General features: G+C 32.7%; 1 protein-coding gene across 2 annotated transcripts in view; it reads right to left on the bottom strand.

Moving 5' to 3' along the window:
- The window catches only part of LOC136026534 (U2 small nuclear ribonucleoprotein auxiliary factor 35 kDa subunit-related protein 2-like), a 54,786-nt gene that overhangs the window by 23,107 nt on the left and 13,485 nt on the right, over window positions 1-18,194 (bottom strand). The window contains exons 3-5 of one of the 2 annotated variants that reach the window (XM_065703209.1): window positions 12,041-12,136; window positions 7,466-7,504; window positions 4,214-4,323 (exon numbers count right to left, since the gene is read on the bottom strand). In XM_065703209.1, the coding sequence (XP_065559281.1) occupies window positions 4,214-4,323; window positions 7,466-7,504; window positions 12,041-12,136 (245 nt within the window). The remainder of the gene's footprint in view (window positions 1-4,213; window positions 4,324-7,465; window positions 7,505-12,040; window positions 12,137-18,194) is intronic. The other variant, XM_065703210.1, reaches the window with a different exon arrangement.

Below are 18,194 nucleotides of genomic sequence, written 5' to 3'. Positions count from 1 at the left end.
AATGAGAATCTACAAATGACGAAGAATCTACAAAACTTGACATCCCAGAGCAGCGTTGCAGATAATCGAATAAGAATAATCGTTAATAACGAGTAGCGAATAATCGAATAACGAATAATTGTTAATAACGAATAACGAATGATCAAATAACGAATAATCGTTAATTTTTTAATCTTTCTTCATAATAACCTTTTTGATAAACTAGCCCTTATATAGTAAACTTACTTACAAATCTATTCTTGTAACCATCGAAAACGACCATAAAGATGCAACAATAAGAGACTTTGGTGCTTTTAGGACTAGTAAAATGGTGCTATCTTTGGATACCAGACAATTAAGTACACGGATTACAACCCCACCCCCCACCACCACTCTACAGAGCTTATTGTAATTAATTACAGTTAATTAATACATAATCATAAATTGCTGCGTTCTATCAGATATGGCTTGACCATCAAAATTAATTTCTTAAAAAAATCTTACAGCCTCATAGAACATTTGAAACTGACATTGGAGAAACAGGCAAGTGGTAAATAGTTACTAACACCATCTGAAGTTTTCAGCATCCTTTTGAGCTTAAAAATGCCTTTCTAGTGAGTAATTTTTAGCTTTTGATTCGACCCCGAAAGTTTCATTTCCGAGCTCAAGCACTTCAAGAGAGTGAAAAACCCCTGGTCTACAGTTCTACCCTAATGTGGTTTCCGAGCCTATCTGAACTCAAATTTTCTGTGCATACTAAGCCTTGTTAAATATTAGATTACCATTAGCATTAAACATAATTACCAACTACTTGGGTTCAATCTATGTCCATTAGACTACTGATCATGCTCATATTTCAACAAGGTAATCTACGCCTCTGAATTTTTAATTAAATTTTTTTTTTTAACTGAAAGCAAGGAACGACATTAAAACTTAAAATGAACAGAAATTACTCCGTATATGAAATGGGTTGTCCCCTCCGCAATCCCTCCCTCTTCACGCTAAAGTTTTTAAGTATTTTAAAAAGTAGAATTGTGGCAAAGAGTCAAACTTTAGCGTAAAGACCAAGGGATTGCGGAGGGGACAACCCATTTCATGTACGGAGTAATTTCTGTTCGTTTTAAGTTTTTATGTCGCTCCTTACTTTCAGTTAAAAAAAAATAGTTTTTTTTATTTAATTTATGAACGTTTTTGAATTAATGCATGTTTGCTTTTGGCTCTCCGCACATAAATTATTAAAATGAAATTTGCATATTAATTCTTTTTTTGGCTAAATGGCTTTCTCTTTGTTTCGATCAGACGATTTTGAGAAATAATGGGTGATGAAGGAGGCCTAGTTGCCCCCAATTGTTCAGTTACTTAAAAAGGCAACTAGAACTTTAAATTTTTGACGAAAGTTTTTATTAGTAAAAAATATAGGTAACTTAAGAATTAACTTACGTAGCAAACTTTTATATTCTTATATTTTTATTATGTATATGAGGGAGTTTGTACCCTCGTTAATACCTCGCTCTTTACACTAAATCTTAAGTTTTGTCCCAATTCTTTAAGAATGACCCCTGAATCAGAAGGGCCGTAGAAGAAATAGTTGAAATTACTAAAAATACTTTAGCATAAAGAGCGAAGTATTTATCTCCTCCTAAATGCCTCGCTCTTTATGCTAAAGTATTTTTAGAACCCCTTATATGCGTAATAGTTTCTGTTCGTTTTAAGTTTTAATGCTACTCCTTACTTTCAATTGAAAACACTTTTTCATATTTACTTTTTCATTTGTCTTTTTATAGTAATGCTAGAAAATCCTGCGCCTTTTTCATTGAATTTCTCTTCCCCCATTACATATTCCTCCAAGAAAAGATCCTCCCACATAGCCCCCTACCCTCAATTCCAGCCCAAACACCGAAAAAATCCCCCTGAAAACGTCTGTTACTTCTCAATAATCATTACTGTATGTAAAAATTGGTCAACGTTGCATCCCCACCCACAGGGACTGTGAGGGAGTAAGTCATCCCAAAAGATATAGTTATTAAAGTTTTCGAATATGCGGAGCAAAATGGCATTCTCAAAATTTTGATCCGTTGACTTTGGGAAAAAATGAGCGTGGGAGGGGGCCCAAGTGCCCTCCAATTTCTGGTCACTTAAGAAGGGCACTAGAACCTTTCATTTCCGTTAGAATGAGCCTTCTTGCGACATTCTAGGACCACTTGATCGATACGATGACCCCTGGGAGAAAAAAAAATACAAAAAAAACAAATAAGCACGCACCCGTGATCTGTCTTCTGGCAAAAAATACGAAATTCTACATTTTTGTAGGTTGGAGCTTGAAATTTTTGCTACAGGGTCCTCTGACACGCTGAATACAATGGTGTGATCGTTAAGATTGTATGACTTTTAGGGGGTGTTTCCCCCTATTTTCCAAAAGAAGGCAAATTTTCTCAGGCTCGTAACTTCTGATGACAAAGACTAAATTTGATGAAACTTATATATTTAAAATTAGCATGAAAATCCAATTCTTTAGATGTATCTTTTAGAGCCGAAATTCCGTTTTTTAGAGTTTCTGTTACCATTTAGCCAGGTCGCTCCTTACTTACAGTTACCACGAACTGTTTGATTGGAACAATTCTTGAAAACATATAGGCTTATCTTATTTTTTAATTGATTTTTTTATCTTTTATCCTATTATTACCTTTTTCACATGCATAGTATTAATCTCAATTATCCAATTTTCTTTGAGTTTGTCTGCTTTTTAATGAGGTCGGTAATACTTCAGGAACTTGAGTTGGAACTGATTGCGGGAATTATGAACTGCAGGATTACAGAACTGCAGGAACTATGAGTAATATGATTCGACCTAATACATGTGAAAGAAACCAAGATTGAGTAGTCAAGAAAATTATATGAAAAAATTATTATCACAAGCCCCCAATGGCCGAATCCAGATTTTCAAGTCATAAAAAACAATATAAGCCAAACAAAAGAAAAATAAAAGTAAAAAACTGCAAACAATGCCAAAAAACAGTATCAAATAAAAATAGTTCGTTAGTCAAAGTAATTAGAGTGAAAAGTGTCTAAACAAGTTAATTATCTAAAAATAGATAATATGTACATTCAAAAAGGTTTTACTGAACATATAAAAAAAAGAGGGGAACAAAACGAACGAACGAATACAAAACTTGGCAGCACCAGTACCATATAATACAAGAGGAAGACTAATGGGATTTTTGTTTATTTTTTGTAATGAAAGGGACAAATTTTCTTTTATATCTGAAAGTAAAGTAACGAATGGGACAAGATAGGGACGGGCTCAGAAACAGTCCGAGGCGAGACGGACATGGAGAGTGTCTTTTCGGAAAAATGTTTTCCGTGGATTTCCGTGTATTCCGTGTATTTTTGTAAAACGGAGGCACAACATAACTCCCTTCCGCTTAGTGTTTCCATCCTGACATTTTCTTTTTCAGAAGAGACCCTCGACCCATACCCAAATAAGTAATGGTACTTATTTGAAAATTATTCCCAGTTATTTTTTTAGGATCGATTCAATTTTTCAGATTCTTCACGGAAGGTACCACGGTGCATGGACAAACATATTCAAGATCGGGGCAGACAAAGGAAGTTTCTTTTATCCGAATACGGGACAGTTCCCGAAAAGAATCTTGTGTTTTTTAAGTCTAATGGTTTTCGTACCAGTGAGACAGCAGGTATCAGACTAGAATCAAGAAGTTTACGTAAATAATTAAAAAGAATTGCATATGCATGCTCAGTTGAGTGCCTTGTCCTAAAAACAAACTGAGAATCAAGAAAAAAAAAATTATATTAGAAAAATCTATATTAGAAAAAGTCAAGACAGCATAGCTTTTTCAACTGTGTTAAGTAATACATGTTAAGTACATGTATTAAGTATTAATACATGTTAAGTTTCCACTTAACCAATCAAAGAATCCAATTTTACTTTCACGGTTTTTGGTACTTTAAGATTTTTTATTTATTTTTGTTAATTTTTGTTAACGTTAATTTTGTTTCCTACTTCCACCATCTCATTAAATTTTTACCCATTTCCAATACGTTGGTTTCATTTTAATTACAAATGGAAAGGCAGTGTTGTCTAGAAAATTGTTTGCCATACACTAGAACAAACAACTTCCGAGAAGCTAGCAGTCCAGAAAATTTTCGGCGATTTGTCTTCAAATGAGCTGATCCTCATAAATTAAACAAAAGGACAGTGTAATCTCCATCTTACCTAGAACACCTGTCCCCGAATCTGCACGCTCCAACTTTACTGAAAAAGGGACAATTGATCAGCCCCTCGGGTATTGGCTGAGGAATATTCCAACCATATGGTACAGAGTCCTTAAAAGAAATAAAAACAATTTAAAAATAACGTATACAAGGTACGTTTTTCTACTATTGTAACAAGATTTGAGAAAAAAACAAAACTAATAATTTTGACAAAAATTGTCAATAACAATTGTTAAACATTCTAAGAACTTAGAAGGTAGCTAAATAAAATTTCGATGTATTTTGAAGCTCAGAATTTAAAAAATTCGATTAATGAAAATCGACTTGCAAGAGCCTTCATTTGAAGAATATCTGTGGCCGACTATTGTGTTTTACCGTTTCATATTCCATTTTTCACAAGCTTGTTTCAACAAGCTTGATGTATTAGCAAAAATTGTTAGAGAAATCCTCAAACAGCTTGAAACATTGTTAAAGAAAACTTTTGATGTATTTTTAAACCGAAAATTTAACAAATTCGTGAAATGAAAATCGACTAGCAAAAGCCTTCGTTTGAAGAATATCAGTGGCCAACTTTAGTATTTTACCGTTTCGTTTTCCATTTTTCACAAACTTGTTTCAAAAAGTTTGTTTTATTAGCAACAATTGTTAGAGAAATCCTTAAACAGCTTGAAACATTATAAAGAAAACTTTTGACGTATTTTTAAACCCAAAATTTAAAAATTCGTGAAATGAAAATCGACTAGCAAAAGCCTTGGTTTGAAGAATATCTGTGGCCAACATTTGTGTTTTACCGTTTCATATTCTAATTTTCACAAGCTCGTTTTGTTAGCAACAATTGTTAGAGAAATCCTCAAACAGCTTGATACATTGTCAAAGCAAATTTTTGATGTATTTTTAAGCTCATAATTTAAAAATTTGAGAAACGAAAATCAACTTGCAAAAGCCATCGTTTGAAGAATATCTGTGGCCAAATTTTGTATTTTACCGTTTCATATTCCATTAAAGGCTTGCTTCAACAAGCTTGTTTTATTAGCAATAATTATTAAAAAAAAATCCTTAAACAGGTTAAAATATTAATTTTAAAAAATTATGTATTTTTAAGCCCACAATTTAAAAAATTCAAAAAATGAAAATCGACTAGCAAAAACCTTCGTTTGAAGAACATATGTGGCCGATTTCTATTTTTTACCGTTTCATATTCCATAAAAGGCTTGCTTCAACAAGCTTGTTTTATTAGCAATAATTATTAGGAAAATCCTCAAACAGCTTGAAATATTAATAAAAAAAAATTTATGTATTTTTAAGCCCAGAATTTAAAAAATTCAAAAATTTGAAAATCGAATTGCAAAAACCTTCGTTTGAAGAATATCTATGGCCGACTTCTGTGTTTCACCGCTTCGTATTCCATTAAAAGCTTGCTTCAACAAGCTTGTTTTATTAGCAACAATTGTTGGAAAAGTTCTCTAACAGCTTGAAACATTATTAAAGAAAATTTTTATTCAGTATAGATGAATTTAGTTAATGGATAATAGATGCAGTTAAGAGACGTATTTTTAAGCTCGGAATTTAAAAAAAATTTAAATTGAAAATCAACCTGCAAAAGTCTTCGTTTGAAGAATATATGTGGCCGACTTTTATGTTTTACCATTTCATATTCAAATTCAAAGGCTTGCTTCAACAAGCTTGTTTTATTAGCAATAATTATTAGAAAAAGTCAAAGAGCTTGAAATATCAATAAAAATTTTTTTTTATGTATTTTTAAGCCCAGAATTTTAAAAATTCAAAAAGTGAAAATCGACTTGCAAAAACCCTCGTTTGAAGAATATCTGTGGCCAACTTCTGTGTTTTACCGTTTCGTATTCCATTAAAAGCTTGCTTGAACAAGCTTGTTTTATAAGCAACAATTGTTAGAAAAATCCTCTAACAGCTTGAAACATTGTTTAAGAAAATTTTTATCCAGTATAGTTGACTTTAGTTAACAGTATTCAGTTAATAGACGTATTTTTAAGCTCAGACTTTAAAAAATTCAAAAAACAAAAATCGACCTGCAAAAGTCATCATTTGAAAAATATATGTGGCCGACTTTTGAGGTTTATCGTTTCGTATTCTATTTTTCACAAGCTTGTTTTATAAGTAACAATATATTATTTCTGTTAAATTCAAATCCGTAATTTTTTCGAAAAACGTACTGAACTGGCCAAACTGCAGAACTTTTTTTTCGTCATAATGCTTTATGTTTGAAAGAAAAGGAAGAACTAGGTACTTCAACCCCTTAAATGATAAAATGTATTATAAACGTACTTTTATTACAAAAAATATGTAGCATATGCAGTGAAGATACTTTTACCATAGAAAAACAGAGAAACTGCTTTTAAAATATCTTGTGGCTCAAAACTTTTCGTTCTTTGAAATGGCTTCAAATTTCACACAGTAGAACCAATTAGCTGGAACCGTACTTTAGTTTATATAACTTAAAATGGCTCAAACAGGAGAACCAGTTTGGTTTTAAAAGGCGTTAAAGTTATTTGTCTCTTCAGAAACGTGTCACTAGAGGCTGGTTGGCAAGTTTGCGGACTTTTTCATCTGTGATTCTGTCTGACCTTTGAATTTTTAAATTCTTCGAAGACAATTATTCTTGAATGCAAGGATTCTCTTTTCCTGCTGCTGGTTCAAACTCCAGGTTTCGGTAGCGTAAAGGAGGACTGAGATGACGTTACTGTTGAACAGGCAAAACCTAAGCCGGGTCGAGTAATTTTTTGGATCTTCACCAATTCAAACGACCAGATTTTATTTTCACTGTTTTTTTTTGTACTTTAAACCTTGGTACTTTAAACAGGTAGAATGGAGGAGGAGCGTTCGGCAATTTGTCTGTTTCGTTCAATAAAAATTATGGTGACTAGTCCGCAGTGGTTTTTTTCGTATGAATGAACCCAGTAAGGGAAGGTAGTGTCATATAATCTGTCAATCTTTATTAAATCTGAATAAAAATAAATACCAACTTGTACTCTGATATGGTTTAAATAATCTGAAAATTCTAAAATTTTATTGTCCAAAACTAAGAACTGAACTTTCCATGAGAAATACCTTACTGGGTTAAAAAAAAAACAACAACAAACTAATGTCTGAAGACGTAAACTAATAAGAGAGACGTAACCAATTGAAGAAAAGTATTCTTGTACCACTGAATTATAGAAAATCATTCTCTCTGCTTCTATCGTATGGGTGGCAGTAAAGTTACATAAAAGAGACTTACATTTTGAGCTATCTCCTTGATTTGGTTCAACCATTGCTCCTGTAGGGTGATAAGAAGAAGTTCAAATACTATAAAATATGATTAAGGAAGTATAGGTATATCTACGCTTAGTATATAGGTAAGCTAAGATATCACACAAAGGCCTATTTTATTAAAAAAAAAAGCCTTATTCCAGTTAATTCCTCATTTTCTAGGTTTTATTAAGGAGTTTGAATAAATAAAAAAGAATAACTTAAATAGAATTAACCTAAATTAAAAAAAGAATTAACTGAAGTTTTTGGTTCTGTTTTAGATTTATATTAATTGATCTTGACCCTACTTATAAATCAAAAACAGATTTATGAATAAAATACTTACTGCATTTCTTTTGCAGATATTTTTTATATAAATTTTTTATATTTCGTAGATTGCTTCTTTTTTTTGCAGATATGACTGAAAAGTCATATTTTTTCAGTACGACTCATTCCTACATCTTTTTTTCAAAGCCCATTCCATTCATACGCACATTTTTATAAAGTCATACACATCATACCGATAGAGTCTAATATTTTATCAATTGTTGTAGCCTAGGTTAACTAGTATACATATTTTTTTAACAGGTTTTTTGTAATAACTCTGCCTTTCCATAATAAGTTCACAAAAATAAGCAGAATATTACACCAGTGCCCAAGACACAACTGGTATATGTGTATCCTAATATTCTAGTTAATTAATCTGCTTTAATTGACTAAGAAGAATAGGCAAGCTTTCCTGTTTTATTAAGGAACCGTTCCTTTCCTGTCTAACCAAGTTCAGGAATAATAAGAACGTTGCTATAGTAGCAAGACAGAAAAGAAATCTGCTCCATGAATTTCCACTGGTTTATATATATTTGAATTCTCTTAACTATTTACAGAATTTGAGAGAGAAAAAAGGTATAACTTGTATTTTTTTTAACCTTTTTTTGTCTTTTTATTTATATGTTGCGTTTAATTTAATTTAGTTTTTTTTTCCTTGATAAAGGCTGCCGGACGGAGTCAAAATATTCGTACTTTTACTATTTTAAAGTTTGTTGTTTGATTTTCTTTTTGTTCCACTGCTTTATTTAAATTATACCCGTTTTTCTTCTCAGTAAATGGGAAAGCACTGTGGTTTGATAGGTTACTTAAGTTTTTACCGGTCGAAGGGATGTATTTTCACCTCTGATCAAGAAGACAAGCGAGTAGTTTTCTCATTGGCTAAAATTTACCGGCCAGAAAAACAAATTCGTCAACTTTTATCACCACAAAAAGTCATTGTTCCGGCCGGAAAAACTAAAATCCCAACTTTAATCTAGAAGAAAGCGAACCGTGAAAAAAAAAATTCTCGTCGGAGAAATGTTCCACTTAATCAGGTTTTAAATGGCAAAAACAAACTATTTTTCAATTCTGATGTAGAAGAGAAATCTAGATTCCCCCACATTTTTTCACTTAATCAAGTCTTTACTGGTCGGAAAACTAATTTTTTGATCCTAATCAAGAGAAGAGGCGAACTTTATTTTCGCCTACACCAAGACACTTTCTAACCAACAAAAATTTCTGCCAATTCAAGGACCGGAATTATGAAAACAGACCAGTCGAGGAATCACCAGAGGAACGCGTAACCCGACTTGCTGCTGAAAGAGAAAGTAAAAAAAGAAGGCGTGTCGAGGAATCACGAGAGCAACGTAAAAATTATCGCCTGGCATTCAGGTACAGCCCAGTCGATGATTATAGCTTGAGTAGATGTGTTCAAATCGGGACTATGTCTAAAATTTGTTCTGACAGAGGACGACCAAGCCGTATCGAAGTTCGAAGTTCAGCTAGTTGGTCTGACTGAATTTCTTAAAATCTGCCTATAATTTTTTTAAGCCCTTTTAAAGTGTTTGCTTACAAACATCTATCTTTAAACATATAAATTGCATATCTTTCTTAGAATATAAGCAAGAAACCTTAATTGAATTTACAATTTGCTCGGCCAAAGAAACGATTTTCAGACCTACTCCAAAACATCAGATATGTTTCTCAGACATATTTTCATCAGACGACATAAAATTCGGCTGTCGAAGAAGAAGTTTCATTTCACTCCTGCCATATCCGAATTAAAATAAAGAAAATAGCACTTGAAAAAATTGCGAATAAAGGTTAAAATAAACAGCAATGGGTGAAAATTTTAATATTTTGTCGTAGTACTATTAAGAAGAAAATCCGAATTTAGAAGGTGAACACACAAAAGTTTGAGCTTATCTAGTAAATGTCAAACTTTTATTAAAAGAAGTAGGAAGTCAAACTAGTTTAAAAGTCAAAAAAGTAATGATCGAACGAACTTTTAAAGCACTAATACAAATTTACGACATCTATGCACCTCTGCTATGCCACCAGGCATGTACACTGGTTTGTCATATTTATTTATGTAATTGTTGCAAATAAAAAATTATCTATCTATCTATCTACCAGGGTAGCAGACAAAAATATTCATTTTTTTTATAATTATAATTTAATAAAACGCAGGCAATTATTACGATTAAGATTAAAGCGTTAAAATCGATAGACTAAGATCGCAGTAAATTATCGCAAACTATAAATCATTATGAAATACTGCAAAAGCACTCATAATAATATATTTACAATTAATTTAGGAATTATATTATACCTAATAAAAATCCAATTAATTCAAATTAAAGTAAAAACTATTATAATAATAGGTGCACTAACCTAGACTATGTTTAAGAATGCATGGGATAACATTTATTTTGTTAGAATTGTTGTATATGTACATATCTTTTTATTTGCTAATCAGATACAAAAGTATTAATCTATATTATGCTTAAGAATACATGGAAAAAAGATATTATATATATATATATATATATATATATATATATATATATATATATATATATATATATATATATATATATATATATATATATATATATATATATATATTATATATATATATATATATATTTTTATATATATATATATATATATATATATATATATATATATATATATAAATATATATACAGTAGCTGAATTCATATATTATTATCAACAGAAAAAGAAAGCTAGGCTAAAAAAGAATTTAAACATACAAGAAAACAACAATAACAACAAAAAAGATTTGCATTTGTCTGATGAAAGCAAGGAACACTTTTGCCTGAAACACTATAATAGGTTACTATTCATTTTGATTACCCGCACGAACTAAGAATCATTATTCTTACTTCTTTCTATGCAGGATGAGTCTCTAAGAATTCAAAGGATTTTACAGTAGCTTTCTGTTTAATTAACACAGTATCCACTATTTTAAATTGAGAGAAAAAACTTCAATTTTCAGACTACTTATTGAGGCCAGTGAACTTGGAAACAGCATGGGAAAACTTCTGGGAAACAATCTTAATAATTTTCAACTGTTTTTTTTCTGTTGCGAAAGGTTTCACAAAATATTCGGGCTCTATTTTGTTCTGTTTAATATTTGGGCTTAATAATCGTGATGTATGTTTATTACTGTTTATCATTATGTTTATCACTATACTACGTTAATAATCACTGGCTACGTTTCTGCTAAGACTTGTTTGCTTTATCTTCGTTTTACACATTCATTAGAACATATCCTCATTCAAATACCTGTTTGGTGTTATATCTATGAAACGACTAGTTCTATGAAACAACTGTCTAGTATCTAGAACTCGTATCTATGAATGGAACCAGTGACACAAGCTCACAAAAATTTAAGGGGAGGGGAAAGTGAGTTTTTCAAAATCTAGGGGGAGCAAATTTGGAATTATTTTAATTCCTTCAATGAAAATACCAAACAGTTATTTTTCGAAAAAAACATCGCCCCCCAAAAAAAATTCAAGAACTAAGAAGAAAGAAAATGTTCCCCTTCCAGTTGACACAACCTCATTTAACCCTTTTCCTCATTTCCTATTTTTATTGTCTATTCTACAATCCGTTTCGGTTCATAGCATTAAGATCTAATAAAGAGAAATTCTTGAATCAGTGTACTGACTAAAAGCAATAACGTCATTAAGAAAAAAAAAAGAAAAAAGATCTCACTACGGAACTCAAAAACTCGAATACTGGCATATAATGAATGTCAAATGAGAAATGATCTGGGTATGAAAATAATATTAATAGAAGAATCAAAGGCAAGTTTCCACTGTCCTTAGAAAAATTGTTAGACAAACAAATGTATTTCCATGATTCTACCAAAGTCCTGGTCAATTTCCACAACAAAACAAAGATAGAGAAAACTCTTATTACTCAAGTCCCCGAGATGCAAAAAAAAATTCAAACGATATAAAAACAATGAATTTGTGAATACAATCATATGAAAAATACTTGTGAACTGGTTTTGTTTTATGGTTAGGGTTTTATATTTATAGCTGCTTCAGATCTTAATACGTATTTTCGACTTTTATGTTTAAACTACAGGGCAAATTTATATATTTCTTAGAAATTTTTTAGATATCTACTAAAATTTGATGAAAAATGTTAGGAATATTCAGGATGGCCAAAACACGTATCTAAAAAGCGTAAAAAAGGATACGGTATCCATCAAGATAAGGACCTGTTTATCTATTTCGGCTTGTTTTTTCTTCTCTTTCTTGGCTAAGTCTTCTTCCGCTTTCTTCTTCAAATCCGCCCATTCTTCTCGTATTTTTTGCTAAAAAAGACAAAAATGAATATCTGAATTACAATTCCGTAACCGGTTTTCTTATTTTGTGTAATAAAGAGGAAAATGTGTAACAGCTATAATTAAACTTCTTTGAAACTAATAGCCATTTTTAGCCTGTTACCAGATATCTCAAGCTCATATGCTCAAGCAAAAAGGGGCCAACTGAAGGCAAGACAGCCATGCACAGACCTCCTCCCTCATGGCCTATTCGAAGCATCACTTTCCCTCCCTGAAGTTCCAATTTTCTTCAGATCTTTTCTTGTGACCTTTTCCCAACCCATTCAGGAGAGACCTACTTTTTGTTTGGCCTTGGGGATGGGCAAAAAGCACAATCTTTAGCAATATATCATTCTTTATCTGAGAAATACGGCCTAGTCATCTTAACCTTTCTTTCAATATAGTCCGAAAAAGTAGGATCATAATACATTTTTTTGTACAGCTTTTGTTTGTCAGTCAAACGAGGACCTCGAGGACCTGAAACTGTTCTTGGATTTTTCTTGAGAGACAACTAAATGAAAAGATATTTCTTCTACTTCTTCTAAAAGTCGTCCAAAATTTTTCGAAAGACCCATGTTTAAGAATCATATTTGGCCATTGTAGCTACAGTGGCTTCCAATATTCTAATGCTAGCTCGCAGACTTGTCTTCTCATTCTTCAGAAAAATTTCAACTGTGAAATCACAACCTGGACCTTCGCTGTTCTACTTTTTACATATTCACTGCATCCACCATCTTTTTAAGTACCAAACGCCGGACTTTTTCTAGTTGGTGACGCCAGTGAACTTAAGATGATTTCAATTTTCTCTTCTCTAAAGGTTAAGCAAATAGTTAAAATACCAACAACTTATTCCAACTAATCTGAATAATTTTTACAGTCCTCCCTCAGCTTTGCCTCCATTGGGTGGGAGTTATCATTATTCCCTCCTCCACTCCCCCATTTTTGATTTTAAGCGTACATTCTCAGTAACTTATGGCTCTTTCCACCTCCTTCAAAAAACTGGCCTACTTTCTTTGGAATGTGGCTGAGTACCGAGGATTGGTCAGATATTTATAGTTAGCACGATCTTGATGGAAAAATCACTACCTTTCACAAAAAGCTAAACGATAAATATCTAATTTCTTTCACAGAAAAAAGATTTAAAAAGCGCTCCAATGACAAACCATCTATTAATCAACCAATAAAAGCGCTAATTAGAATAAAATTGAATCTTTTCAGAAATGGTAAACTGGATGAAGCTAATAAACTAAGAAAAGCAATTAAAAAAGAAATACATAAAACTGCCCAGTCCTACAACAAGAAAAAGGTCAAAGAATTGTTTACCAATAAACCAAAAGATTCGTATCCTGAGTTAAAAGAAAAGTTGTTTTTAGGAGTCTAGACCAGCTTGATTTCAACCTACCTGAATCCCCATAAGTTACTGCTAATTATCTTAACAAGTTCCTTGCTTCTATCGTCCAGAGCCTTCTGGCATTGCCTTATCAATTACCCACTAATATTCTCCCACCTGCTTTCCCCTCCATATCTCCATCTCAGATTGAAAGAAAAATTGGGAAAACTACGGTGTCTGCTCTTTAGATAACCCGTTTCCTCTTATTAGTGCTTTCTGTGACTGTCTGTCAAAGCCCTTGTCTGTTATTTTCAATGACAATACTGAGTCTGGCCAATACCTTTTGAAAACTGGGTTTCTTAACCCCCCATAAAAAAGAAAGACGAAAAACCTAGTTTTGAAGGTATTCGTAATATTTCACTCACCCCTATATTCTCTAAAGTATATGAAGGATTCCTTGCAGATTAACTAAAGGAGAAAATCCTACGTTTTACTGACCTGAGGCAATTTGGGAACATCAAATTCACTTTTACTTCCCATTACCTTGTTTTTCTTACTGACTCAATTGGAAAGATTCTCGAAAAACCTAATTGCTCGCTAAACTCAATTTTCATTGACCTTCAAAAAGCATTCGACCGTGTTAACCACAATATTCTGGTTGAGAAACTTGAAAATGATTTCAGTATTGATTCTTTCCAGGTTAAATCGGTTGCCTCCTTTTTATCAAATAGATCACAGGTAGTCAAATATCAGAATCATTATTCCAGTCCCCTCCTTGTCCACAAAGGGGTACCCCAAAGTACTCTCCTTGATCAACTCCTTTTTCTTGTTATGATAAATAACCTTGATAAGAAATTTTCCTGACAGATGGTAATTTGTGGATGACTCAACGGTTGTTAAAACCTGTTACCGAAACTTAGTAAGCAACCCTATGAACATCCTCATTGATATTACAGATAACACTGTGGTCATGGACATTAAATTAAAACCATCTAAATCTATAATAATTCCAGTTCATTAAAACCTCACCCCTTTTACTCAACCCTATTCCACAAGATATGATGTCTTCCTTTAAATTACTTGAGGTTAAAATTTCCTCTAATTTAAAGTGGGACATCCACGTTAAAGATATTGTTCACAAAGCTAATGCGTCCATGTCTCTCCTTAAGCTCTTTAATAAATTTAACCTCCCCCCATCCCATTCTTTACGGAGGTATACTTCCTATGTCCGCCCTCATCTTGAATATGCATGTCCAGTTTGGCATCCAGGCATCTCCCATGATAAATCAGAAAAAAAACTAGACCTCCGTTGCCTGTGCAACGGGAAGTGTTGCAGCAACTGTGCCCTGTTCCTTAGGGCACAGTTGCGGAGCAACACGTGCAACTGTGCCCTACGAGACACAGTTGCGGAGCAACAGTCTCCATTATGTCCTTCAGAGGACATTTTTCTAATGCGGCTTCGATTGTTATCTTGAAGCATCTTTGATATGGTTTTATTTCGAGCTCCTACTAAACTGAGTTTGGTAAAATGTTTAGATGGTCCAGAAATAAACGAGAATTATTTTATCTCTAAAACGTTTACTTCCGAAACTAGGGCCGTCTTAACTTGACGCCAATTCGAAGTATTATGTTTCGAGACGCACATTTCGGGAATTATTTCCGGGAAATTTGAAAGAGATGCGGAAATAACATCTTATAGTTTTCTTCTTAACTTTTGATGGTCTAAGCTAGGAAAATATAAAACAAACCAAATTCACCAAAAAATTTAAATTGCCCCGAGAGCATGACAAAACTTCCAAATAGAAAAACCCAAAGAAGGAATTTTATTTCGGAGAAACTATTGTAAGCTCCAGTTGTTAGGAGATCGAGACCTGTTGGAACCGCGTTGGAAAAAAAATTCTAGCTGGTCCAGAACAGAAGTTACCTCTAGAACGTCGAAACTTCGGAAATTATTTCTTAGAGAACGAAGCAACTTGGTATATAGAACACTTCACTTCTTCTTGCATACTTTTCATAGCACTACTCGATAAAAATATAAGAAACATCAAAATCGAAAATTTGAGAAAATTCCAAAAAAAATCGGAACGAGATGGACTTTTCCGGGAAATCTGTAAGAGCTACGGAATTTTGTGCTCCGGTTCTCGAAGAGACAAATGAAAGTTCTACATGAGTTCAGCATAACTGTATTTCTAACAAGTTTATTTCCGAAGCTAAGGTCGTCTTAACTTAACGCCAAACATCGAACGCACAGTTTCTAAGAAAAAAACGGTTTTATTTTTTTTATGGAAAACAGTTAGAAATTTTAAGAACTTCTCTGGAACTTTTTTACTCTGTTTCACGTTTCCCTTCCCTCTGAAAAATCTCAAATTTTTAACTCTTACCACTTCGGAGCTACAGGTCTCTGATCACGGTGAAAAAAAAACAAAAACAAAAACAAAAAAAAACTACGAAAGCAGTAGTGTTGCTCCGCAACACAATGAATCCATTCAAAAAAGAGCTCTGAGAATAATTTCTAAAGAAGCTAAGGGACCATACTAGTTCCTTTTAAAAAAGGCAAAGCTGGAAACTCTTGACCACAGGAGATGAACATTGTACCTCCGTTTTGCAAAAAATGCAATAATAAACCTTCGTACGGGAAATATTTTCCCCAAAAGACACTCCCCATCCAAACACAACCTGCCATGTGCTGTTTCTGAACCCGTTTCTATCTGTTCCTCCATATGTTGCTTAACCTAGTTAAACCGCTAGTTATCCTTCTTTTTTTTCTTTGGTACTGGAGATACCCAATTTTTATGTTCGTTTGATTCTTTTGTTCAATTTGCTTTGTTTATATGTTCTCTTTTAAACCTTTTCAACCCTTTCTGATTAGGTTGTTTTTGACATAGTCTGACCAGTTTTTTTAGTTGTTGTGCTATTTTTATGGTTTTATGACTCCGAAATGCGAATTTGGTCTTTCGGGGCTTGTGATGGTCATTTTGTAAATTGTAAATCTTATCTTTGCTAATAATAGGACCAACGTAATTGAAGCTACCCATTTGATCGATTTTCTTATTACTTAAAATCCCCTCTTCACTCTTGTTTATTTCTAATCAAGTCGAATTAGGTCTACTTAGCATTATCTTAAAACCTTTCTCACGTCTTGGACTTTCAAAACTGCAAAATTCAGTCGTTTCACTAATGTCTTTGACTAAAACACCCGAAATATCTGCATCATCTAAGTCTAAAAGAGTTTTACCAGACCATTTGATACCATGTCATCCAAAAGTATTTACTGTGTTCGTCAGACGAAGTCCATTAAAATAAACCCATATAAACAGAAAAATGACAAAACTATGATCAACTCCTGATTACACATCAAGCCAACAAACTAGCCTCACTATAAAGCCTAATTCACAGCAATAATACTATTGTACAAAACATTAATCAGTTTAATGAGCTGATCTGGTATATGCTACAAAAACAGGACATTCACTCAAGTCGTTTTTGTGACCTAACCAAATTCCTTTTCACGACACATAAAACCGAGAACTTTTGTTTGTTTGCTGATTCAGTTTGATGATTCAGACATTTCAGAATTATTAATCTAAGAGTAAATAATTGGTCTAATACATCCTTTCCCCTTCCTAAAACCACATTCTTCTCCTCTTCAAACTATATCTACAGCCAACCTTAGTCTAATAAGTATCATTATACTCAGTCATTCGCTACCAGCAAAAGTAAATCCAATGCCTCTGCAGTTAGCAAAATCACGCTTATTACCTTTCCTTAGTACAGGTTGAATTAAAATTTTCCCAAAATTACCAAATACTTCTTTTTTCAAAAATTGTTTTCATAATCTTCAATAACTAATCTTAAACTTCACAACCACCCTATTTTCTAAACATATTTACAATACCAAGCTATCAGAACCAGAGACCTTTTCATTTTTCAATCCTCTTAAAGCTTCCTCCAACTTGTCCATGCAAATAATCTTCCTTGTCTTCCAAACTGTCTTATTTTTTTTTTTTTTCATTTTTTCACGCCTTTCATTTTCCATGCCTTTATAACAGTTTAATCCATCTTTTTTTGACAATTTTTTATCAATAAAGGAGCCTCCATTCCTATCTTTAACAAGGATAAGCCTAGACTGACAACTCCCTCTTAATTTCTTAACATGTCAATATCATACCTTACTATTTTGCCCCCAGGCTGCATCTTCCTGGCTCTTGAAAATTATATCCGTGCCTCCCTTTCACAAACCTTGAATTCACACTTTAATACCTTCTCTACTCCCCTTACTTTCCTCTTATTCTCGTAAAATCAGTCACTAAGACACTTTTTGTAAAAACCTCCACTATCTTCTATTCAGCTTAAAGTTTTTCCATTAATGCTCCTAGCTGGTTTTCAAACTTTCCTCCCTAAGACATCGTCAGCAACTTTGCAAACTACTGTCTTTAAATATTCCATTCATTTTCTGCATTATCAAATTTTATATTCTACGATTTTATATTCAACTAATCCATGAAAGTGCCTCTACGATTCTCACCCAGGACTCTATTTACACAATAACTTCTCAAAAGGTTGTAATTTTTCCCAAATTTCAGCTTTCAATTAATTCTAAACACTATTAGATAGTGATCATTAGCATTAGCATCAATAATAATAATTCTAAAGACCCAAGCGAATTGTACTGATTCTACAAGTCTTCAAGTTTAACCATTAATATTGGCCCTCTTACCA

This window comes from Artemia franciscana, chromosome 4 (genome assembly GCF_032884065.1).
Source record: "Artemia franciscana chromosome 4, ASM3288406v1, whole genome shotgun sequence".
NCBI lineage: Eukaryota > Metazoa > Arthropoda > Branchiopoda > Anostraca > Artemiidae > Artemia > Artemia franciscana.
The sequence above is the reverse complement of the archived record's forward strand: the minus strand, read 5'-3'. Positions and strand labels throughout refer to the sequence as shown.